The sequence below is a fragment of the Mus caroli genome, unplaced genomic scaffold (genome assembly GCF_978045245.1).
Source record: "Mus caroli unplaced genomic scaffold, Mus_caroli_1 scaffold_8, whole genome shotgun sequence".
NCBI lineage: Eukaryota > Metazoa > Chordata > Mammalia > Rodentia > Muridae > Mus > Mus caroli.
The window spans coordinates 132984580-133008625 of record NW_028227263.1 but is presented as its reverse complement, the minus strand read 5'-3'; the positions used below and the strand labels follow the sequence as shown (position 1 = coordinate 133008625).

The 24046-nt window shown below is 37.9% G+C and overlaps 2 protein-coding genes and 1 pseudogene across 4 annotated transcripts; all 3 read right to left on the bottom strand.

The window, feature by feature from the left end:
* Positions 1–236: 236 nt before the first annotated feature.
* On the bottom strand, positions 237–7005 carry LOC147003576 (vomeronasal type-1 receptor 2-like). Of its 3 annotated transcripts, none has more exons than XM_085841041.1 (3): positions 4503–4796; positions 3541–3703; positions 237–1540 (listed from the first exon to the last, which is right to left on the bottom strand). In XM_085841041.1, the coding sequence occupies exon 3, from the start codon at positions 1485–1487 to the stop codon at positions 618–620; it is 870 nt and encodes a 289-aa protein (XP_085697167.1). In that variant the 5' UTR covers positions 1488–1540; positions 3541–3703; positions 4503–4796; the 3' UTR covers positions 237–617. The 3 variants fall into 3 exon arrangements, with proteins under 3 accessions (XP_085697167.1, XP_085697166.1, XP_085697168.1); XM_085841040.1 differs by having other exon boundaries at positions 3589–3703; XM_085841042.1 differs by lacking the exons at positions 3541–3703; positions 4503–4796 and adding an exon at positions 6876–7005.
* Positions 7006–15973: 8968 nt separating this feature from the next.
* Positions 15974–16994, bottom strand: LOC147003575 (vomeronasal type-1 receptor 4-like; annotated as a pseudogene).
* Positions 16995–18825: 1831 nt separating this feature from the next.
* LOC147003574 (zinc finger and SCAN domain containing protein 4C-like) lies at positions 18826–23360 on the bottom strand. Its single transcript, XM_085842252.1, has 3 exons — positions 22965–23360; positions 19877–20036; positions 18826–19793 (listed from the first exon to the last, which is right to left on the bottom strand). Exons 1-3 carry the CDS (start codon positions 23358–23360, stop codon positions 18826–18828), a joined length of 1524 nt encoding a protein of 507 aa, XP_085698378.1.
* Between the last annotated feature and the right edge of the window lie 686 nt (positions 23361–24046).

The following is a 24046-nucleotide window of genomic DNA, read 5'->3' as shown; positions in this document are numbered from 1 at the left end:
TATACTTTGGCTAAAATCACATAATATTCATTAAAATATTATAATTCAATACATATTTGAAACTGTGCTTATATTTTAATAGCAAATTCTGTAAAAAAAAAAAACAAAATGCAATGATAAAATGACTACCGATGACTCCACATAATATAGGATTCAGTTACAGTAAGCTTTATATTTTCAAACTGCTGCATTAGCATTGCACAACAGATAAAAGCATCTACCAATATATTTTAAAAAGGTCAGTGTTGCGGCCTGCCCGCAGTCCACAACACGAACGGTTCAACTGAGAATGGCAGTTCGAACTGAAAAGAGAGGAATCTAGACGGGGTGGAAGAAACAATGGAGCCAAGACAACAAACATTCTGATCAAGGCTCAATTTTACTATTTTCAGACACTCAGTTATAAAGGAAGGGGGAGGGAACCCAACTTCCTGCCAAGTAACTCAGGGTCCAGTAGCAGGACGAACACGTGTGTGCCTCCAGGCAGCAAAGGCAGGTTCCAGCAGTAGGCGTGGCAGGACGAATGAGCACTTAGCTCCACCCTTGAGCAAGCAAGTTCCAGGCTGGGGGAAGGGAGGCCACAGGTCAGAAATAAGGTCTCGAATCCTTTGAGAAAGCTATCTCTTACAAAAGCAGGGTAAAAACACACTGGACCTAGACTTCACGTTGCTGATAAGAACAAAGGGACAACATATGGGAAAGCATATTTCTATTAATGTAAATACACTTATCCTCCATAGCAATGGATATTTGGAGTAAGTCGTAAAGATGGCCACAATGGAGGAGAATGAGTAAGAGAGGACAAATGTGCACACCAGGATGAGGATAGTTTGTGTGGCTCTGTCTTCAGGAGAGACTTTTAAAAAGTGCTGAGCACTGTGGATATGCTTGACTTGTTTCTTATGTCTGTAGAGAATACTCACCATGGAGACACTTGAGCCAGCCATGAGACCCAGACACAGTCCATCAGAAAAGCACAATAAGAATAAATACAGTGCAGTTGCAAAACTGCTTAAGGAGAACCATGAACAAGAACCATAAATCATCCTTTTAGTTATATTTTTGTTGTAACTGGGGCCTGACACTCTTGCTGGTATCAGGATATTTAGAAACAAATGCACAAGCCAACTGATTGAGCAGGAGGAACCAAAGTACTTGGTGCCTCTGTATTTAAGCATCATCCATCTGGAGTTGCTGGGGCTGATTGTGATTGCTTGGAAACAACTCAAAAGGCACATTGCATAAAAAGACACCCCCCTTGTTATTCTGTAAATATACATTATCAATTTACATCCAAAATCATCCAGGAAATCTTTTAATCCATAATCTGAAAGTGTCTGTGGAATGCCTTTTGAGATGATACACAGGCAATTGGCAAAAGTCAAGTGTTCTATGATCAGGTCTTTGGGCATTAAATGTTTTCCAGTGAGTTTCAATATGACATAGTAAAATAGTATTGAGGAATTGCCAAATATTCCCACTGTCATCTGGGAGAAGAAGAAAATTCCCAGTGCAATATTTTCAAAAGCCACTTTTATTTCTATTGAAAAATAAAATAAATTTATTATTGGTATGAGACCGGAGAAACACATGGTAAGTTTTCATTGTTTCATGATGCTAACTGAGATAATATATTGATCACTTTATTATATTTATACAGTTTTCATATTGAAATAGAATGTGTAAACTTTTGTTCTTTATTAAATAAATATTCTCTATTATTAAATGGAAAGTTTAGATATATCTACTTTAGAGTAATGTGTTTGCTGGACAAGATGACACATGATCTTTAACATAACAATCAAGAGACAGAGGCAGACAGTGTTATGAATTTGAGGCTAATTTGGTCTATATTGTTAGTTTCATGACAGTCAATGCTATATAATGCAAAACCTTATCTCTAATAGCTTCCCCAAAATGATTAATGCTTTTATTGCTCTTAAATGACCACAATAATTTGGGAGTCAAGTTTCAAAGATACAATTATTAGGACATGTCATTATTTCTGAAATACACAAGAAGCAGAATTCAAAATTCATTAAAAGAAACAACACAAAATATTTAAAAATCATATTTAGAAAGATGGATTAAATATTGAGAATGTATAGAGAACATTAAATTTAATATTTATTTTATTTTTAATTATCTGTGTGTGCTGGGGTTGATTGCATGTGAGTGTGAGAGCCAGCAGGAGCCAGAATGTTGAGATCTGATATAGATGGATTTGAAGTTGGCTTTGAGCCACCAATAGGAGCTAGGAACTGAACTCAGATCCAAATTAGAGGATTACGCACACTTAAACATTTGCTTATCCTTCTTCATAATAATGCTTGAAACTATACTTGGAGAAAACTAAAACATAAAACAGATGGGATCAACACTTCATAAATTTCCTATAGACAACTGGGATTTCCAAAATCTGTGCATTATCAAGTTCAACATCACCAATAATTAAAGGAATACAATGAGGTGAAGGAATTCAAAGTTGCAATGAGAGACCAACACATACAATATAAATAGACATTAATCAAAACAAATTAACATAAATAAAAGCAGAGGTTAAAGTTGCTGAGAATATCATGAGATACAAACCCTGTACACATGTAAAGAAAAGTAAAATGTTGTAGCAACAATTCAAATTAGTAGAATTTTCCCTCAAATAATTGATAAATTATAACCTAGTTCCAACTATAATGTTACAAAGGTAATGGGACATAAAAGGACCTAAAGTCACACAGGAAATGACCAGTTTTGACTAAAATGGATAAATAAGGGGTCTGAGTTTTCCTGTCACTGCCTTGCCGAGCTCAAAAGTTCTCAGGAAGAAATTTAAAAAGAAAAAATTCTTAGTTTTTCAAATGTCTAGTAGGTCTTGGTGGTTAGAACTTCTGATCCTGAATGACTTTTTGTAAAATAGATATTTACTTGTAGAAAACAGGATTATGTCCCCTCACCATGCACAAAAATTAATGTTAAATTATTATTCAATAGCCAAAATCTTAAAACTCTCAGAGAAAAATATTAATAATATAAGAAAAAAGTAGAAGCAACAGTACTCAATAGCACTGGTAATCCACCAAAAATTGAGTTGAAACTATGTGAAATTAAAAGTTTTGTGGATGTTAAGGGAGTAACTGTGGAATGAAAATATTACCTACAGAGTGGGAGAAAAATATTGACTTCTGCACATCATTTAGAAACTTAGTACCTATAATTTATACAGGAAAATAAAGATTAGACACTCTGTTACAAACAACCAGTCAACAAACAAAGTAATGAAAAGGGTATATTTTCCTTTAAAGAACAATTACAAATGTGCAGAAAATGCTTTTCTACTTTTGGGAAATTAAAATATAAATAATTTGAGACTACATTGTACACCTTAGAAAGAATATATAAGGATAATAAGCAATTATAAATCTTGCCAACGATGAAAAGAAAATTATCATCATTATATCTTGCGGGAGGGAAAATTACTATATTCATTATAGAAATAAATATAAAGATTTCTTAAGAAATCAAAATAGAATTACCACATACCATAGCTATATAATTTCTGGGCTATAACCAAAGGACTCTATGTCCTACCATAGAGCTGTTTGCACATCCATATAAGTTGCTGCTTTACTCACAATAGCAAAGAGAGATGTTCATCAGCAGATGAAATAAGTATGGTGTATCTACACAGTGGAATTATTTTCATCTGTAAACGGAAATAAAATTATGAAAAATATTAAGGTACTAGATGAAATTGCAAAAAATTCAGGAAGGTGACAGACTTCAGAATACCAAAGTCACATGTCATTTATCAAACTTGGACATGACCATGTGAATGTAAGTGGAGAGAAAATGATTACGGGCTATCAAAGCAGAAAAGAGATAAAACAATACAAACTCTTGTTTATGAATACAGAGGATTGTAAGAGAGCAAATATGGTATTAAAATAAAAGAGAATATAAAGGACATATACAAGTGCAAGGAGGTATTGTGGGTAGACTGGAGAAGAAATGTGAAAGAGGAGAATCAATAATAAATTTGTTTGGAAGTTTCATAATGATATTTAGTACTATGTACAATAATTAAAAACTTTAAAAACCAAACAAAAAACTGGTATTGTTTTATGGTAAATATTGCCATTGAATAATGATAGTTCTTATAGTCAATGAAATTCTAAAAACTCACATGCAATATTTATGTTGCCACGGCAATTCTTGAGTTACTTGTCCTATATGGCAAAATTTGGACATCCCTCTTTGTTTTATAGATTATATTTCCAATTTTAATCATTTTATTTCTAAAAGTAATACATTTCCTAAGATATTTCTTATGCTTTATTTTGTTGCTATTATAAATATGTATCTGGAAGAAGTTCTAATAGTGTATATTTATCCTATGTACATAAAATACTTTTTTTATATGTGTGAGCAATTGCTATTTGAAATATCATTCTACTATTATTATGATTAAGAAAATAATTGAAATAAGGGTCTTGAAGGGATACCTCCTTAGTCACTTCCACAGCAGCACTTTCCAAAACAGCTGAATGATGCAATCATTCCTCATGCCCATCAACAAATAATCACAGGAAACACAGCATGATGTATCCATTGTATCCATACAAAGGTATAACATTTATCCTTTGAAAAGAAGGTTGAAATTCCTAGGCAAATGGATGGATCTGGAGGACATCATTCTGAGTGAGGTAACATATTCACAAAGGAACTCACACAATATGTACTCACTGATAAGTGGATATTAGCCCAAAAACTTAGCATACCCAAGATATAAGATACAATTTGTTAAACGTATGAAACTCAAGAAGAACGAAGACCAAAGTGTGGACACTGTGCCCCTTCTATGGATCATGTAAGGAAAATTTGAAAGACATTAGAGGAATGATTGATGAGAGGCAAGGAGAAGTTAATGGATGTTTTTTTCATGGATACAGAGTTTTGGGTTTCTGATTAAAATGGTCTGGAGCTTGGCTACAGAACAATAGGATTCTGTTTCTCATGTATGAACAGTATGCTCACAATGGTTAACATGAATAATGTTTGTAGGTTGACTTTTTAAAAAAAACTTAACAATAATAAAATTGTTGGTAATAAATGAGAAGTTCTTGCTATGTTGTATAATATGGAGCTACATTTGTAACAGTCAACTAAAAGAGACACGAACTTTGGCTCACAGGTATGTGAAATAAAACTTTGGATCATAATGATAAGTGCTCATTTTTGTGTCTAAGGAAGATTTAGAACTGTATTAGATATAAGTATAATATGGTAGAATTTTTGCTGTTGTTCTGGATTTCACTTCGTAACAGCAATCCCTGACATCAGGAAGATTATGATACCTTCTGAAACTCTCAACAGTGACCATGACAAGAGCGACAGAGAAAGCCCAACACCTGTGTGTATTTTTCAGGAGTGGCCTGACTAACTATTTACATGACAAGAACATTGTGTCTGCATGTTCTTTCTAATAACAAGTAAACTGGGATCTGCTACAAATCATTCTAGGGGTTTATTGAGTATAACTTAGAAATAGATTCTGGAAACTATCCATCGTATTTCAGAATAGCTGAACAACCAAGAAATTAAACATACTTCTAGAAAACCTTTATTTTCTCTTTTATTTTCTTGTAAGTCATACAAATTTTAACTCTATCTATAACCTTCTACAAAATTAATGTTTCTTTATAGAAAATGACCCTATAATCCTCATGGATAAAACAATTACAATTAATATTTTTGATATTATATAACCCCCATTACTATATCCCAAGTGTTCAAACACACACAAAAAAAGGAAATGAATTTTCCAGAAGCATATAAATCCTTGAGAATGGGAAATTTAAAAAAATACTTCAAACTATTTAGATGGGCATGATATATCTCATGACCTGTCCATCTGTTGCAAGGCCCTAGATGTGAAACCCCTTAGTTTTTTTTTTTTTTTTAAGGAAGAATCCAAGTTAATCCTTTTCTAAAAACTAAACAGTGGGAAAAGACATGCAAAATGTGGTCTACATAGTGTGAGAAATATGGAGACAGAGACAGAGAGGAGAAGACAGAAGCTAAGTGAAAGAAGGAAAGCAGAAAATGAGGTGATTTCAGTGATAAGAAAGACTCAGCAACAGCTCACTGGAGGAACATGATTTATACAGCTTAGAGAGAACTTGAGACAATCTGCTCTGCTCTGTCCTGAGTTGAAAATAGTTACAATTTCACCCAAAAATCCATTCCAGTCACCACTTCCTAAACAATACCTGAGTCCCCTTCCCAACCCTATCTATGCCTTGAATTATTTTCCTTTATTCCCTCCCTCCCTCCTCCTTCCCTCTCTCCCTCACCCCTTCTTTCTTTCTTTCTTTCTTTCTTTCTTTCTTTCTTTCTTTCTTTCTTTCTTTCTTTCTTCCTTCCTTCCTTCCTTCCTTCCTTCCTTCCTTCCCTTCCCTTCCCTTCCCTTCCCTTCCCTTCCCTTCCCTTCCCTTCCCTTCCCTTCCCTTCCCTTCCCTTCCCTTCCCTTCCCTTCCCTTCCCTTCCCTTCCCTTCCCTTCCCTTCCCTTCCCTTCCCTTTTCTTTCTGTCTGTCTTTCTTTCTTTCTTTCTTTCTTTCTTTCTTTCTTTCTTTCTTTCTTTCTTTCTTTCTTTCTTTCTTTCTTTCTTCTTTTCTTCTTTCTTTCCTCTTCTCAGTCCTTCCTTCTTTTTAACAGAGCCATTGAAATACATTGTTAATTAAGGTTTTAAGTACAACTACGATCAAGAGCAACACTTAGGAAGAAAACAAAATGCATGGAGAACAAGAGCATGGGTTGCCCAAGGATTGCTTTCAAATGTTTTAGTTTGTATTAGTCCTATGCTCTGGTCACTTACCTCAGCACTGGATGACATCATGAAGAAGATGGTCTCCATGAAAAGTGTCTGCTGAAAATCTGGTGAGACACTGTCCCTTACTTACAGGTTCATGATCTTGTATTCTTTCCCAAAAGAATGGTGATTTTCAACTCAGCTCTAGACCCATGGTGACAGCATCTCCACAAAGGTCCAAAGAAACTTTTAAATGCATTCCTGTCAGAAACAATACAAAATGAAACAAAACAAGAAGTTCAAAGTAAATGAGCTACTCCGAGGAAGCAATTAGGAATCTGAACAGGAACTTTTCTGCCAGTCCTTGGAGCACAAAGGTTGTGGCACTGACACATGCAGAAGGAACTTCAAAGCTATTAAAATACAAACAAGTTGCAGGGCATGCCCCAGGAAGGAATTTCCTTATCACCCAAGCATCTTAGACAATTTCAGCATCCCAATGTCCTTTTCTTTCAAAGACATTTGAGACAAAGAGATAAATAAGGTGCCTTTCACAAGAGCAAATGCTGTATGTCAGAGTCTCACAGTATTGCAAGTACCTCTTACAGAGTTCTGACTCCTCTCAGCACCTCTCATTCCATCCCCATATTCTAAACCTCTGTAAGTCTTGTGCCTCACTTCTTTTCCCCAGCATGTCTTTCCTATAAAGTCAGACATTTTCACCATGTGCTCTTGATCTCTTGGTCCTTCTCTTGGTTTTTCTCCTGCCACTTTGTCTTCTTGCTTTCCTTGGTGTCCTGCCTCTTCTCTCTTTTCTTCTTCTCTCACACTACCCTCTTCTCTACCCTGTCATGGCACATTCAGTCAACTGTACATATTCTCTACTACCTTATATACCTGCTCTGGATTCTTCCTGATGCATCTGGATGTTTTATACCTCATATATACAATAGCAACCTCCTCAATGCTCTCTTGGATTGGTCATGTGTACATTTTCAATAAAAATGTCCAAGTACTAGACATTTTTATTGAAATGTCTAGTACAGGTACTAGAGAAGGGAGAGGTCATAGTTTTGTGTGCAACATGTTCTTCTGATCAAAATTTCAAAATTATTAATCGATGCTGTGTGTTTTACTTTTGTTGGTTTCCTTGCTGTAGTGAATTTCACAATCTGGGGATAGTAAATTATCTCAGTAGTCAATAGCACTTACTACTTTTCCAAAGGAGTAGGTTGAATTTCCAGGGTTGAGTCAGTGGACAATAGCCATCTCAAATGACCCTACACCATCTTCTGACCTCTATGGGCACAAGTGTACATAAACAAGGAGTACAAGTGGTACACAAACATACATAGGGGCAAAATATCAACATACATAAAAGTAAACTTAAAAAAAAGATAACTAACAAGCCACTGGAGAGTTTTCTTCTCTTGAGTTCCTTCTACAATTACATTCAGTATCCTGACAAGTGTGAGGTGTTTAAATCAAAGAAATTTCTTCTTCTTCTTGTGACAACTGTTCAAAGAGAAGGAAGTTGAATATATCTGAATACTTACTGTGCTAAGCATTGAGGGAAGTACTCCATTAAGAACATGCCACATGGACCCTGATATTGCTGTCTCTGTGAGGCTATGATAGTGCCTGGCAAACACAGAAGTGGATGCTCACAGTCATCTATTGAATGGAACACAGGGTCCCCAATGGAGGAGCTAGAGAAAGTACCCAAGGAGCTGAAAGTGTCTGTAACCCTATAGGTGGAACAATAATATGAACTAACCAGTACTCCCAGAGCTCTAGCTACTCTACTACTAGTACTCTAGCTCTAGTACTCATGTCTCTAGCTACATATATAGCAGAAGATGGCCTAGCTGGCCATCACTGGGAGGAGAGGCCCTTGGTTTTGCAAAGTTATATGCCCCAGTACAGGGGAATGCCAGGAAGTGGGAATGGGTGGGTTGGGGAGCAGGGCAGGAGGAGGGTATAGGGGACTTTCCGGATAGCATTTGAAATGTAAATGAAGAAAATATCTAATAAAAAATTTGTTTAAAATAAAAAAGAACATGTCACATAAATTCTCTTGAAGAATTAAAAACAATAGATCTACATGTCTATTTCTCACATATTGACATAAAATACTGTAAATTTTACTTTGGATAGAATTTTTATTATTTAATTAGTCAAATTATCTTAATAATTGTGTAAATGTCTAGTCTTGTACTTATAACTTGTAGCAGAGGGCTATTTATTGAACATAGTGAGAGGAAGTAGGTAACAGAGAGATATTACAACTTTCAAAGGTATACAATAACAGAGATTCTCTGGTTACATAAGGACTCATATTTGCACAGAGTATAGAGAATTTGGACACTCCCTACCAGGAATAATCTTCCACACACACTGAGTAGCTTCCATATACCAGCAAGCACCTTCCATATCAAGAAGCAGACCCTAGAGCAAGAACTAGTCTCCATATAGAGAAAACTGTCTCTCATAGAAGGAATTATTGCCTATTACATATGAGCATCCCTTTAGGATCTTAAGTCAAAATCTATAAACAGAACCAACCTGCCCCTAATACATCTGTTTTTACAGTCTTGATATGAAAAGAAAAACACTCAGCTGCTGTGTACCATGAACACAGTTGTGTATCCTGTGGCACATGCCTCAGACTATCTGCACTTGTGATCAGACACAGAGTCTCTAATTCATAAATTTGTTATTCCATGGCCTCTTTTCAAACAGACTAAAAATTCTGTCTATAACATCCCTACCTGAAGGATTGAAACTTACTTTCAAGTCACTTTGTGTTAACATTTGCTTGGAGTAAAAATAAGAAAAAAATTAGACAAATAAGTCCAAAAGAACAATTAGGAATACTTAAGAGAAACTTTTTCCATGAGTCCCTAGAGTTTCTTGTATGTTAGAGGATGCATAAGATGACACAAAGGTTCTTTGTTAAGCAATAACCAGTGCTTGACATGGCATGAACATTCAAGACTTTGTTGTCAGTGGTGCTGTGTTGCAAGATTTTCCCAGCTCGGCGTGGTGGCGCACGCCTTTAATCCTAGCACTTGGGAGGCAGAGGCAGGCAGATTTCTGAGTTCGAGGCCAGCCTGGTCTACAAAGTGAGTTCCAGGACAGCCAGGGCTATACAGAGAAACCCTGTCTCAAAAACAAACAAACAAACAAACAAAAAAAACAACAACAAAAAAAAAGATTTTCCCTGTCTAATCACGTTAGGGCAGTGGGAGGTTTGTGATTGAACAGGAGAAGGAAGGTGAAGTGAGGAGTTGGGGAGACAGGGAGACAGGGAGAGAGGTCTGAAGAGGAGAGAGAGAACCAGAATGGAGGCCGATGTGGTGTTATCAAAAAGTTAGAACAATTGGGTTAAAGCTTTATCAGTATCAGTTGGCTCTGAAATTATTGTATTGGCATCTTGTAAATTGTGATTAAATGGATGCATAAGTTTAATTGGTTAACTATAAGTTTAAGAGTCTTGTTTCTACCAGGTAACTAGGTGTTGAGATGGCTGATCATGGGGTGTGTAGGGCGTTGTGTGAAAGCAAGAGGAACTCGGGGGGCGGGGGGGGGGCTGTCTGAGAGATGGCCTGGTGAGAGCCATGGGGCCTCGCAGGGCTGGCGAGTTGGCGGGCCAAGAGACTTTGCGAATGAGATCACCTGGCACAGGGGCTAGCTCTAGAGTTGATGGTGGTGGCAGGAGAGCAGGAGTGTGCCTGGGCCTGCTGAGAGTTGGCAGGTTCATTTTTTAATATTTCCCACAACAGTGCTGTAGTGAGTAAATCCACACAAATAACTTATTTAAAACAACATACATATACAGGCAAAACATATCTAAAAAAAAACAAAAACAACACAGTTGACAGAAGGAAAAAACCATCCCTCCTGTTTGCAAAGATGCTTGTATAACAATGTGAAAAGCTGTATAGCACCAGACAATCATCTAGATCAGTGCTTTCCAACCTTCCTAATGCTGTGACCATTTAATACAGTTCCTCATGTTGTGTCCGAACTGTAAAATTATTTTAGTTGCTACTCTATAACTGTAATTTTGCTACTGTTAAGAATCAAATATGCAGGATATCTGATACTGGACCCACATGGGGTGATGATGCACAGATTGAAAATGATTAGTCTAGAACAAACTTCTGCTGGCAGCTAGGACATCATAATGCATAGCTACATAATTAGCAGAATTGAAGTTTGAAGGGGGGGGGGGAACATCAGGCAGACATCAGGATTTCCCCTCTGCTCTTATTTAAGCTTTTCAACATGGGCACTTTCTCCCTGCCCGTTTAGTAGAAGTAAAACAGTAGACGTGAACTGATTCTGAAAACATCAACCATCCCAAACCCAGTACCTACATTTGCACAGAATTCCTTTTCTCTAACCTGTTTATGTGATTCTATAAGTTGGCCTCCTTCCCTTAATATTGTCATTGTAGAATCAATTATAGGAAAGTATTTGCTCTTTTGGTCACTCTCTGTGGATAGCTTTGCATTGAACAGCTTCTATCATCAACTATTTTCACTTTCTATTTACTTGCTATTACTTAGTGTACGTTTCTAAAGTCTAAAAGGGGCCAGGTAAGTGGCTGAGAGCATAACAGCCAGCCATTGTACCCAATGTGAGAATCTGAATTCCATGTGGAGGACCCACAAGGTAAAAAAGAAAACAAAAACAAAAATCCCACAGGGTAGTGGAGGTAAGGTTAATCCTCTCTAGAACACTGTGAGACTCTAAGCTTTGTTTCTTCTATGTTGGAATTCACCTGTCCTCTCACATGATCGAGCTCCATCTTGAATTTTAAGAAGCCTTCAAGCATGCGAATATATTTCACTGAATAAAAGTGCTTCAAATAGAAATCTGATGACCTGAGTATAGATGTACAGAACAGAGGTAAAACTCAGATTTAAAAGCTGGAGAGATGGTTTAGTGGTTAAGAGCATTTATTACTTTTGTAGGGGACCTAGGTTCAGTTAAAAATATCTGCATAGTAGATTGCAAGACTTGTAATTTGAGATTCAGGGGATCTGATGACCACTCTAAGTTCAGAAGTCTGAAACTTCATAGAAGCCTCTATGGCACTAAGGACAGAGAAATGATTTCTTCTTTTATATTCTCTGTAGGACAGAGGTTACAAGTATATTGGAAGGTTCTGGGACATCTTTCATATTTATGTGGTTTAAGAACTCAGTGGATTCTCTCTTAGTGACACTGACATGTGGAGATTGGCTCATGACTCTGCTAGGCATGGAAAGAGCAGAGTTAGGGTGCTCTATCCTGGACCAGAAACCTGGTTCATCCATAGAGAATTCTTCAGAAACAGTTCCCCTCAGGTGCTTTATGGCACCCGGATATGTCTTGATTTCCTCTTCTGGTATCCTGAGAAATTCCATAAAAATCACTTTTCTCTTCAGGCTAAGGGTATTTCAATCTCCAGATAATGAGAAGGGAACCCATCTCATTTCCAGGACTATACACACCACTATTTACTTTAGTAGCAATCCAGGAAGTGTGGTAGCCATCTTCACTGTATATTCCATGAAAATAAACTTACATTTTCCTGGCCTCTTTTCAAACAGATCAATTTTTATTTTCATAATAACTCTATTTCCCTAATACCATCTACTTGGATGTCAGGAGCAATCATAGGACAAGCTAATAACTAGAAGATGATCTTCCTGAGGTGACCACCTTAGATTAACATCTATGACAGAATTCCAGTAGGCAAGGCCCAGGAGAAAATCATTTTAGGAAAAAAATCCTGCAATTAATATACTTTTCCTGCTATTATTAAACATAAATAATAATCACTGGGTAGAAGCCCACCCTTTTGAGCAGATCTCTGCTAATCTATGAAGATGCACTGTTTTGTAGTAATGCTATATAGACAAATAGATGATTTCTTAATTCTTAATGATGATCCTATGAGAATTCCTAAAATTATATCAGTATTTATTAAGCTCTTTTGTAGTGAAACTGATAATAGGTCCTTTTCAGATAGTCAAAACTGCAATGAGAGCTCTGTTAAATCTCCCATGTGTCACTAGTTAATTGCTCTTAGATAATAACCAGACTTTCTCCTACTCAGAGCACATTCCAAGAGGTTGTAAACCAATTAACCAAAGGTCATAAACAGAGAACTAATGATTTATTATAGGTGTTAGAACAGAAGATAAAAGATTGACTAGGTTTATCTTACAAACTAATTTTCTATGAACTTGTTGAGCTGTGACAGGTGACAAATGTTTAGCCAGGTAATTAATTACTCTTAATGGATATGCATGTAAACATTCTCTCTTGTAAACTTGCATTTCAATTTATGATGTGATTTTTTGTGTGTGTGAACTTGTAATGAACTTTTTAACATGTGATCAAGTATTCTAAAAGATATATAAGTGCTGAAGACAAAGAGATGAGAAAAGAGAGAAGAAAATTTTCCCTTTTCTTAATTAGAGAATTTTTCCCTTTCCCTGCTTAGGAACTTTCTGCTTTTTCACTTAGATAGCATTCATAGAAAACTTTTTACAACTTAGTAATAAATGCTATACTCACTTTTCAAAGTGTCCCTTTTTCTTACTGTAACGTCTGACTAGCATTCCAAAAGTTAGAATGGTGCAGTTTTGTGGCCGCCCGCAGCCTCGAGAACCGGTACTCCTGAAAGGCAGGTGGGGCTGAAAGAGACTAGACAGTGAGAAAAGAAAGAAGCCAGGACAAAATTTTCTCTGATCAAGACCCCCGAGTTTACTAAGAGTCTGTGCTTATAAAGGGGGTAGGCCCATTCCCTGCCAATCCATTCTTGGTGCCTGGAGCCAGCTTGTAGGCGACTTGCAGGATAGGATCTGTCTCTGAAATGTCTCAAGGGTCTCTCTGCAGGGAGCAGAGTCTCAGAGAGGAGCAGCAGTAGTTGACATAACAATAGAGCCATCTAAGTCGGAAGGCTACACCCCAGGTGATCTCATATTCAGTGGCAGCAAAGTCTGAATCAGCCTGCTTCAAGGCTGATGGAGGCTACAATCGGAGGATGGCCCTCCCCCCTTTATAAGCACAGACGCTTAGTAAACTCGGGGACCTTGATCAGAGAAAACTTTGTCTTGGCCTCTTTCTTTTCTCGCCATCTAGTCTCTTTCAGCCCCAGCCTGCCTTTCAGGAGAAGTACCTGGTTTGCGTGGCCACGGGCAGCCACAGTTTGGCACCCAGAACGTGGGACCTGAACACTGCGGGACAGACTGAGGGAACGCTGTCTTAAGTGGAGCTCCATGAGAAGGGAAGAACAAGAAGATCTTATCGGGCACAGTGAGCAACAGGTATTCATGCTAGCGCTGGCTTTAAACTTCATCTTTTTTAAATTGTTGCTGTAGGTGCATACACCATATAAGCCCAGTTGAATTGTCAAATCCAGATTATTATATCCATGTCGGAACATTATCTCATCTCTTAGCTCCTTTCACATTTTCCCAATAACTATAGAAAATAAAGCATCCTGGTGAAATTCTACACCAGGATTAAATGTAGCTTTTAGCAACCTTCTTTCTTTAGAGTATGTTTACATCCAAATGTTATTTACTGGAAAACAGATTCCATAAGACAAACTACTGCCCAGAAGATACACAAAATTAGAACAAAATCCTCCGATGTTTTGAAGCTGGTCACCAAATAATAGTTTCTGTAATATGCAGAGAAAGCTCACAGATAATTCAGTAGAGAAGAGGCTGAGAATTAAATCAGAGAAGATTTAAATCAATGTCCAGGCTTCTACAAAGAAAAATAATAAAAACCTGTCTCTTTTGTGAATTGGGAAAATGAAAGTAAAACTAAAAATGAAATATCTGAATAAAACAACTTTAAAAGTGTGGGTACAGGTCATGTACACACACTTGAGCCTGGTGCTCCTGGCTTAGAGGGTCACAGTTTAGGGAACAGTATGTCAATGCCTCTTAAGAACAGCATTAAAGCTAGAATTGGAGTGTTTCTTCATATGGTTTCTTCTGTTATCATGTCTCCTCTCACCAAGGAGGTGAAGCAGCTCTTAGCTGCTCAATGGAAAGTACTTGGGTTATCAGGATGTGCACACTCCAGGGGACCAGATGATCATGTGCAAAACTGATTTCTTTCTTTGCACAAACAATTTTTCCTAGAAAAAGTTATTATAAATTAAGTATATTAGTGATGTAACTCCTCCTGAGAAAAGAAGTCAGAGATATATTTTCTTGAAGATATAAATATATACAAGAAGCATAATTTTACACAATTAAAGTATTTTGATGCACCTCCTAGAAAGTGGATGTTACTGGACTCATGAAGATTGACATAGGAGTACAATGAACGGAGTGCACCACAGGGCTGTGGTGGCAGGTTTTTGTTACTTTTTAATTTAAAGAGTATGTTAACTGTACATACTAAGGGATTACAATGTGTATTTTCATGCATGTGCATTATGTACCTGTGTCATATTCATCCTTCAGTGTCTCATCTATGCTCCCATTTCCTGCTCTCTGCATCTTTTCCTCATATGTCACTCTGATTCATATAATAGAAAAGGTAACATTTGCTTTTCTGAGGATAACTTTCTTAAAGTGATCTACATTTCCATAACTTTTAGAACATTTTCAGACAAATGGTGACATTTGGAGGACTGTAGTGTCTACATATGAGAACAACAGCTTGGAGCTGGAAAGCTGGCTCAGAGATTAAAAGCATGTCGTGGTCATCTAGAAGATACAGGGTTCATTTTCATCTCAAAACTCACTCCTGAGGGGAGTAACTTCACTCCTGAGGGGTCCAATGCCCTCTTCTGACATTTTCAGGTATTTTATGCATGTGGTATAACATACATGCAGGAAAAAAATACCCATACATATAAAATAAAAATGAAGGTGTACACACACATACACACACACACACATTTTCCTGATACATGTCTTCTCTTCTCCTTATAATCTATCATCTTCATTTACATATTGTTCAATTTCATATAAAAAGTTGTATAAATTTGTATAAATATATATTATTTCTATAGATAAATTTATTTGAAAAATTATACATTATTGGATAGTAAACTCTGTAAGGAAAATGCTATGATCAAATGACTCGTGAGCTCCACACTGGAAAAGTCAGTTACTATAAGATTGAGTGTTTTCATACTATTGTCTTAGCATCCTAAGACTGACAAAAAGATTATGCAAATTTAGAAGTTCATACCACACTTGAAAGTAGCTATCTTTTACCACAGCAGGGTAAAACAGGCTGGAACTCAACTTCCTTTTGCTAATGACACCAAAGGGACAAAATGTGGGAAAACATATTTCTAGAAATAAAAATAAGCTTAACTATCCTTAGCACTGGATATTTGGAGTAGGTTGTAAAGATGACCACAATAGAAGAGAATGAGTAAGAGATTGCATACGTGCACAGCAGGATGAGGATAACTTGAGTGGCTCTGTCCTCAAAGGAGAATTTCAGAAAGTACTGAATACTGTGGATATACATTACTTGTCTCTTGCATCTGTAGCAGATATGCACCATAGAGACACTTGAGCAAGATATGATTCCCAGACACAGTCCATAAGAAAGGGACAGTAAGAACATAATGGATACAGTTGATATACTACCAGAATCAAACAATGAGCAGTACCCATAATGCATCCTGTTAAGTCACAGTTTTGTTATACCTGGGGTCTGACACTCTTGCTGGAGTCAAGATGTTTAGAAGCAATGCACAAGCTACCTCTGTGACTAACAGGGACCAATGTACTTGGTGGCTCTGTGCTTAAGCTTCATTCACCTGGAGTTGCTGGGGCTGTGATTTCTTGGAAGCTACTCAGTATACATATGGCATGCACAGACATCCCCCTTATTACTCAGCGTCAATTTATATCCAATATCATCCTTAAATCCAAAACCGAATCTTGTCTGTGAAATGCTATTTGAGATGATAGACAAGCAATTGGCAAAAGTAACTTGCTTTATAATCAGGTCTTGGGGCATTAAATGCTTCGTAGTAAGTATGAAAAAGACACACAATAATACTGAGGACTTGGTCAAGCATTCCCACTGAAATCTGGGGGTTGGGGTGGGGGAATTCCCATTGCCAAGTTTGTAGTAGTCATTTCTATTCCTATTAAAAAACAAATTTAATAGGGTCAACAGACCATAGAAATGCATTATGAGTGTGCATTACTTCAAGTTAGTTTAAATAAAACTCATTACTCCATTATATTTATATAGCTCTCTCAGTGAAGAAATGTCTACATTTTGTTCTTTACAGAAGTAGATGTTCTCTATTATTTAAATGGAAAGTAATAGATATGTTTCCTAAAGATTACTATTTTCACTAGATGTGGTGGCATAAGCCTTAATCCTAGCACCCAAGAGGCAAAGTCAGAGAGACAGACAGACCAATGAATTTGAGGCTAACCTGGATTACCAAGTCACTTACAGAAAAGCCAGGCTACATGCAGAGAAACCCTGTTTAAAAAGGGGGGGGGGGGTGGGATATTGATTTTATTATTTTTGACTAAATACTAATCATTTTTTCAAAGAGAGACTTTTAAAACATGTCATTAAAGCCGGGCATGGTGGCACACGCCTTTAATCCCAGCACTTGGGAGGCAGAGGCAGGCAGATTTCTGAGTTCAAGGCCAGCCTAGTGTGCAGAGTGAGTTCCAGAACAGCCAGAGCTACACAGAGAAACTCTGTCTCCAAAAAACCAAAAAAACCAAAAAACCAAAAAAAACCCCCAAAAAACAAAAAACAAACAAACAAACAAAAAATGTCATAATTTCATAAATTAACATAACTGAAATTCAAAATCCACCAAAAGAAACAACAGAAAATATTTGACAATCATATTTAAAATGAGTGGCTAAACATTCACATTTTATAATGATTAATTTAATCTAAGACTTATTTTGGTTTTGATTATGTTTGCCGGAAGAGGCTGCATGTAAGTGTGAGGGTCAACAGAGGCCACAGGCATGAGACTGTCTACAGCTGAATTTATAGACATTTGTGAGTCACTGGCAGGAGCTCGGTAATAAACTCAGATCCAACATCAGAGCAGTATGTACTCTTATCCTCTGACATGACTCTACCAAAAAGAAAATACATAAAGCTAAATTTGAAAATAAACCCTATCCTCTGACATGTCTCTATGATATAGAAAATATTTAAAACTAAATTTGAAAAAAAAACCTAAAATATAAAACAAATGAGGAATGGATTAACACTTGGATAAATTTCCTATAAACAACTCAGAAATGTCCAAACTTTATGCAAAATGAAACACATCCTCCAAAATTAAGGAAATACAATGAAGGATGCAAGTCAAACTGCACGGTTAGATCACATTCTGTGTAGATCAGGTTCTAGTCAAAACAAATTAACATAAGCAAAGGCAGATCAGATGGACCCACAAACACATAAAACAGGAAGAGCAAATATATACACTCAAGCACACAAGCACACATACACACAATAAAATATTTTGAAAGGCAAATCCAGTGGCAGAGACATTTATCAGATCTCAGCTTCCTAAGAACTGTGGACAATGAAGACAAAATGATTTGTATGCTCTTCGGGGTCACCTTTCCTGGAGAACAAATTGTTAAACAAGAAAGACCGTCTCAAACAAGGTAGAAGGTAAGACCCAATAGCCCCACCCACTGGCACCCATTAACACACAAGATACACAAACACACAAGAAACATAACACACAGGAGAAACAGAACCATCAACATTTATTTACTGCTGGGATATCAGGTAACAGCCAGCATTTAGGCACTTGAAAAACTTTGGTGAACAAACTGACAAAAACCTCATTTTTTACCCTCACACATGCCAATGGCATGTGACAACACATGGAAAGAAGCAATCTGAATGTTAAATGAAACAACTTCACTGGCTAACTCTTACTGAAAAGCTCCATGCTTCTTCATGTGCAGATGAGATGCTGAGGCTGAAACCATGCTTGCCTCTGGGGAGGAAGGTCCACAGTTCATTCTGATTTGTGGAACTTCCTCAAGTGGCGGTGGAATGTGGATGACTGGCGGAAGCTACTATTACACAGGGAGCAGGAATAAGGCTTCTCTCCTGTGTGAATTCTCTCATGAGCCTGCAGGTTGGTCTTGTATCTGAAGGCCCTTCCACATGTACTGCATGCGAAAGGCTTCTCTGCCTTGTGTATGACCTCATGAGCTTGAAGTTCTGACTTTTGGTAAAAGCCTATCCGGCACTCCTTACAGAAAAATGGCCTCTCCTTCCTGTGTGTTTTCTGGTGGATGGAGAGGTTGCAGGGATATTTGAAGGTTCTGGGACATTCCTCACATTTGTATGGTTTGGGGTCTCTCTGGAGTCTCTCTTGGTAACCCTCAAAGGTGGAATTTGCCTCATGATTCTGAAAAAGAGGGACAGGCTTAGGGGTAGGCTGCTCTGGCCTAGAGAGGAAACCTGGTACCTCCACAGGGACAACTTCAGAAGAAACTGCCCACAGGGACTCTTCCACGGGCCTGGAGGTACCACACATTGCTACTCTTAAATCCTGAGGCACTCCATAAGAAACACTTTCCACATCAGGTTCAGAATACTGCTCTCTCTGGATAAGGAAAACGGAATCTCCCTCATGTGTGAGACTAATAACACCACCACTTACATCAGTATTGTTGTGGCTATCCCCAGTGTCCTCAGACTGCTCTGTTAGGGACAGAAGCACTGGATGTACCTCCTTAGGGATACCTTCAGAAGAAGGTGCCCTCAGGGACATTTCCTGGGGCCTGGAAGTACCTTGACTTGCTCTTCTGACAACCTGTGGAACTCTGTAAAAAACATCCCCCTCTTCAAGCTCCGGATACTGCACTCTCTGGAAAGTTAGAAGGGAATCCCTCATAGTTCCAATACTATTAACACTGCCATTTCCAACACTAGCCTTCCAGGGACTTTGGCAGCCATCGTCTGTATTTTCATGTCCTGTGAAAATAAGACAATTGGTGAAACTGTGCACAAGTAGGGATCCACACAACATCCCCCTTCTGTCCAGCCTCCTGACTCACCTGTTGCCAAGAACATATATTTGGGGATCTCCAAGTGTGCCCTTGCATTCTCTTGAGTTGGAGTTGTTGCTACTTTCTGTTGCTCCAAAAGTGTGATGACTTCTTTTAAGGGCATGTTCTCAGAAAAAAGGGCTTCCTGCCCATGCATGGCAACATGGATCTGTAAACAAAGCCAGGTGACCACTGTAAGCCTCTACTCTAACATCTTGCTTCTGGTCAGTGATGGACCAGCTTGACTCCATCTTAAGGTTAGAAACCTTATTACAAGGTCAACAAGGAATCACTGCTTGTGTGTGTGTGTGTGTAAAGCTTGTATTGGACCATGTCTTGACCCCATTTTCTGAAATCTGACATGTTCTGAAGCCTATACTCTGACTACATCCTCATCTCCACCCTGATAAGTTTTGAAATGTTCAGCCAAATTCCTATATAAACAAAAAACCCCCCAAATCTTGGATTCCCCCTAGTCCTGCAGTTTTTAAAGCTATATAAACCCCACTGTTTGTGGGTTCACTGCTATTTTCTCAAAGCCAACTTTTGAGAAATATCCTTGTCTGAAATAAAACAGGGCTTGCTTAATTTGAGCAAAAAAAAGAAAAACCTGTATGATTGTCTTTACTCTCATGAACTTAGCTATAGGTCATTGTAATTTTCAGTCTGGAATCCTCAGGATCTCTATATATTACTCTCTAGTAGATACCTCTTTGGTGTCTTGGCCTCAGACACCAAAGTGGTATCTACTTTCTGTCTTTGAATTCCATGGCCTTCCACTTTCACTCTCAAGTCTATTCTGACTTCCACCCTGATAAGATAAATTTCTACATAAACACAAAGCACCCAAATTTTGGAAACCCTCTGGTCTTTCAGCATTTTAAGCTATAGAAACCTCATGCCTCTTTCTTCACAGCTATATATCACAGCCCACTTAAGAGGAAATGGTCATGTGTGAGAGAAAATAACAATCTGGGTGATGGTCTTTACTATCATTCATTCAGTGGGTTTAACTATAGGTGATCATTATTTTCTGTCTAGAATCCTCAGGATCTCCCCATTAATTGTGCAGTGGATGCCCCCTTTAAGGTCTTGGCCTCAGACAGGCAACTGTTAGTTTCTGTCCTGGAACTTTGTGATGCTCTATATTCATTCTAAAGTAGCTGAGGCTTTCCCATCTCCCACCTCTAGCCATTAGTCTTTAATTGGCTCCTTCCTATCAGTCACTCACTTTTCTGTGTGAGTGGGCTTAATTTCTAATACTTAAAATTTTTTGTCCCTCCCATGACACCATTGCCCTAGACAATGATCCTTGACCAAAGATGTCCTTAATAAGAAAGCTGTAACTTGGGAAAAGGGGAGGTTATTATTATTATTATTATTATTATTATTATTATTTTATTATTGAACCCTTAACAAAACTCGCACCTGTCTGAATCAAGTCCAACACCTATATTTTCTGAATACGATGCTCACTGCCTCTGCTCTTAGGAACATGACTGGATATTATGGCAGCAGTTTGCTTCTAATTTAGTTTCCATCATTAAATTCTTAATTTAAAACAAAGCCCAAGTGTGAAATGAGAACTCAAACAAACAGTGGGGAGGGGATGGTTCCCACACCTATAAGAGGGATTATGTTTCAGAACTGAGTTCTTGGCCAAGAAATAATATTTCAAATGGGAAAAGCAAAACCAAAAACCTACAAACAAACGGAAATAGAAACTAAAATACATAAAACAAAAAAAGTGATCTGCATAGCAATGACATCTTACAATGTGAGTATGAGGCTTTATTTGTAATGGGTATATGTATTTTTGTCCCTCCTACTGAATGCTAGCCCTAGACAAGTATTCTTAATCACAGATGTCCTTAACAAGAAACCCCTGGAATCCCCAAATTAAAATTGAAAAATTTCTCCACCTTGGCAATTTCTGTCACTGACTGAGAAATATGCAAATGAAGACCCTAGAAGAAGATTCAATGCACTTACATTTACATGAAGTCTTTCAAGATCTGAAAATCTGCATTGAAGCACCAGTATTCACCAAGGCATTTCTTACGAAACCGTCAGTGTTGTATATATGGATGTGACAGCAATATTTCAACAGCAGAATCCTTACTCTACTGTTGTGCAACCTCGGTTTTCTGGACAGAGTATCTTATTGGCATGTATTAGCCAATCTGGAAACCCAGGTAGTCATTTCAGTCCCCAGATTCTGCCTTTTATGTACAGGGATTGAGAGACCAAATCTTCTGGATTCAGACTCCATCTTAGAGAAGCTAACCTAAATTTGTACTCAACTTAACAAACAGGCTGGTACCTAGCACCAGTTTCCAGGCTACCCCACAAGAAAAACTGCATCTAGCACCAGTTTCCAAGTTATTACCCAACAAATCTGCAACCCCAGGTTACAAGCCCTGACACTTCCTAATATCTATTAATCAGGAGGAAAACAAAAGTTAAGTTTATGGTTTAGTTCTCAGTACCAGCGAACTATATTAAAGGCCATAATAACTCCCTAGTCAGATGTATACCAGGCTAGATACCCCTTTCTTGCCTCTATAAATGCTTGCCTAAAACTAGGCTCAGGGCCCTATCTTCCTGCTGTATCCCAAGATCAAGCTTGAATAAAGAGACTAAAATGCAACTGCATTGGATTCAGCTCTCTTGTGTTCTTTTGGGGTTCACAAACTTCTCCTGGCACAACAGGATCGGAGACTAGTGCTGAGAGTCAAAATTTTAGATGTGAGTTGAAGTTCCAACACCATTCTCATAATTACAATATGATTGAGCCATCCTCCAGACAAAGGGCATTTCCTCTAAAACCCTTAAATTCTTGTCCATATGTCAACTCCCCCGTCTCTCTGAAACCATGTAAATATATTATATTTAATTAGAACCATCAATCATTTGATGGGATCCTTTCTGATTTATTCATGCTAATTTAGAGTACTGCAAATTCTAGCATGTAATGGTTTTGGAGGGGGAAAAACAGTCTCCCTAATAATAAAAACTACAACTTCTTAGTACTTTTTCCCATTACAAATGTCTGTCTTTCCTCCCCACATAGTCATTTCTTACCCCAGGAACTCACCATGACAGGAGGCTTCAAGCACTCATCAGTCAGACTCTCCATGAATCTCTCCATGTTTCTGCCACTGGATTTCCACTTCTCTGTCAAAGCAAACTTGTCCTTGCAGTGCCCAGTGAGGAGAAACTGCTCCAAGACCAGTTGAGAAATCATCTGCTCCTTGCTCTGCTTTTCTGGCTGCAACCAGGAGGTAAACATCTCCCAGAGTGTTTGCAGCTCTTGCTTTGCCAGGGAGCCATTGTTATTTGGGAAAACATTGAACTGAGCACTTGGTGAGTGAAAGATGTCTTCTCCCCACTGCATAGCAGAAGCCTGGGTTGGAACAAACTGTGCATCATCTAATTCAAAGTCATTTGATGATGACTTGGGCATAAAGGTTTCTCTGAACTGTGAAGCCATTGTGATGAGAATCCTCAGAAAAATTCAACTATGGCAATTTGGTATTTGTCTTCTTACTTGAGGCCCTATTTCAACAATTGGTGAATATGTAAAACTATAAAGTTAAAAAGAAAAGAGACACATAAGTAAAGTAAAAACTTAGCTGAGATTTCTGACAGTTGGTTAACTAGTTACCTGCCAGTTCCATTACTATAACGGGAAAAAAAATCGAAAGACACCTTCCCTGCTCATTGAATCACAACTGGAATCCTGACTCAGTCTCAGGTCTGTATCTCTAATACAATGCTTGATGCTCCCCTGTGAGGAGAACACATTCTAAGCAAGCACAGCATGTCACTGTGGTCAAAGGGGACAGTACCACACTGGAAGGGAATATCGAGATTGGCATTTATCTCCCACGACTTCCAATCCTGTGCTCATTCTAAAATTGTTAACTTTTTATCATTTCTGGAGAGTTTTGGACCCCAGATGCTTCAGTGAACAAGGCCAAACACGTGGAAGTGGAATGAGACAAACGCAAGAAGCCCTCCTGAATGTCTCTCAACAACAACAAAGGAAAGATGGAGGCTAAACTGGGCTCATCTCTGTAAGTAGCGATAGACTTGTAGTTTATTTGTCGGGAATATATGATGGTTGTCAGACATCATGTGACTACTATAGTCTGAGAGGAATTAAAATGTTGTGGC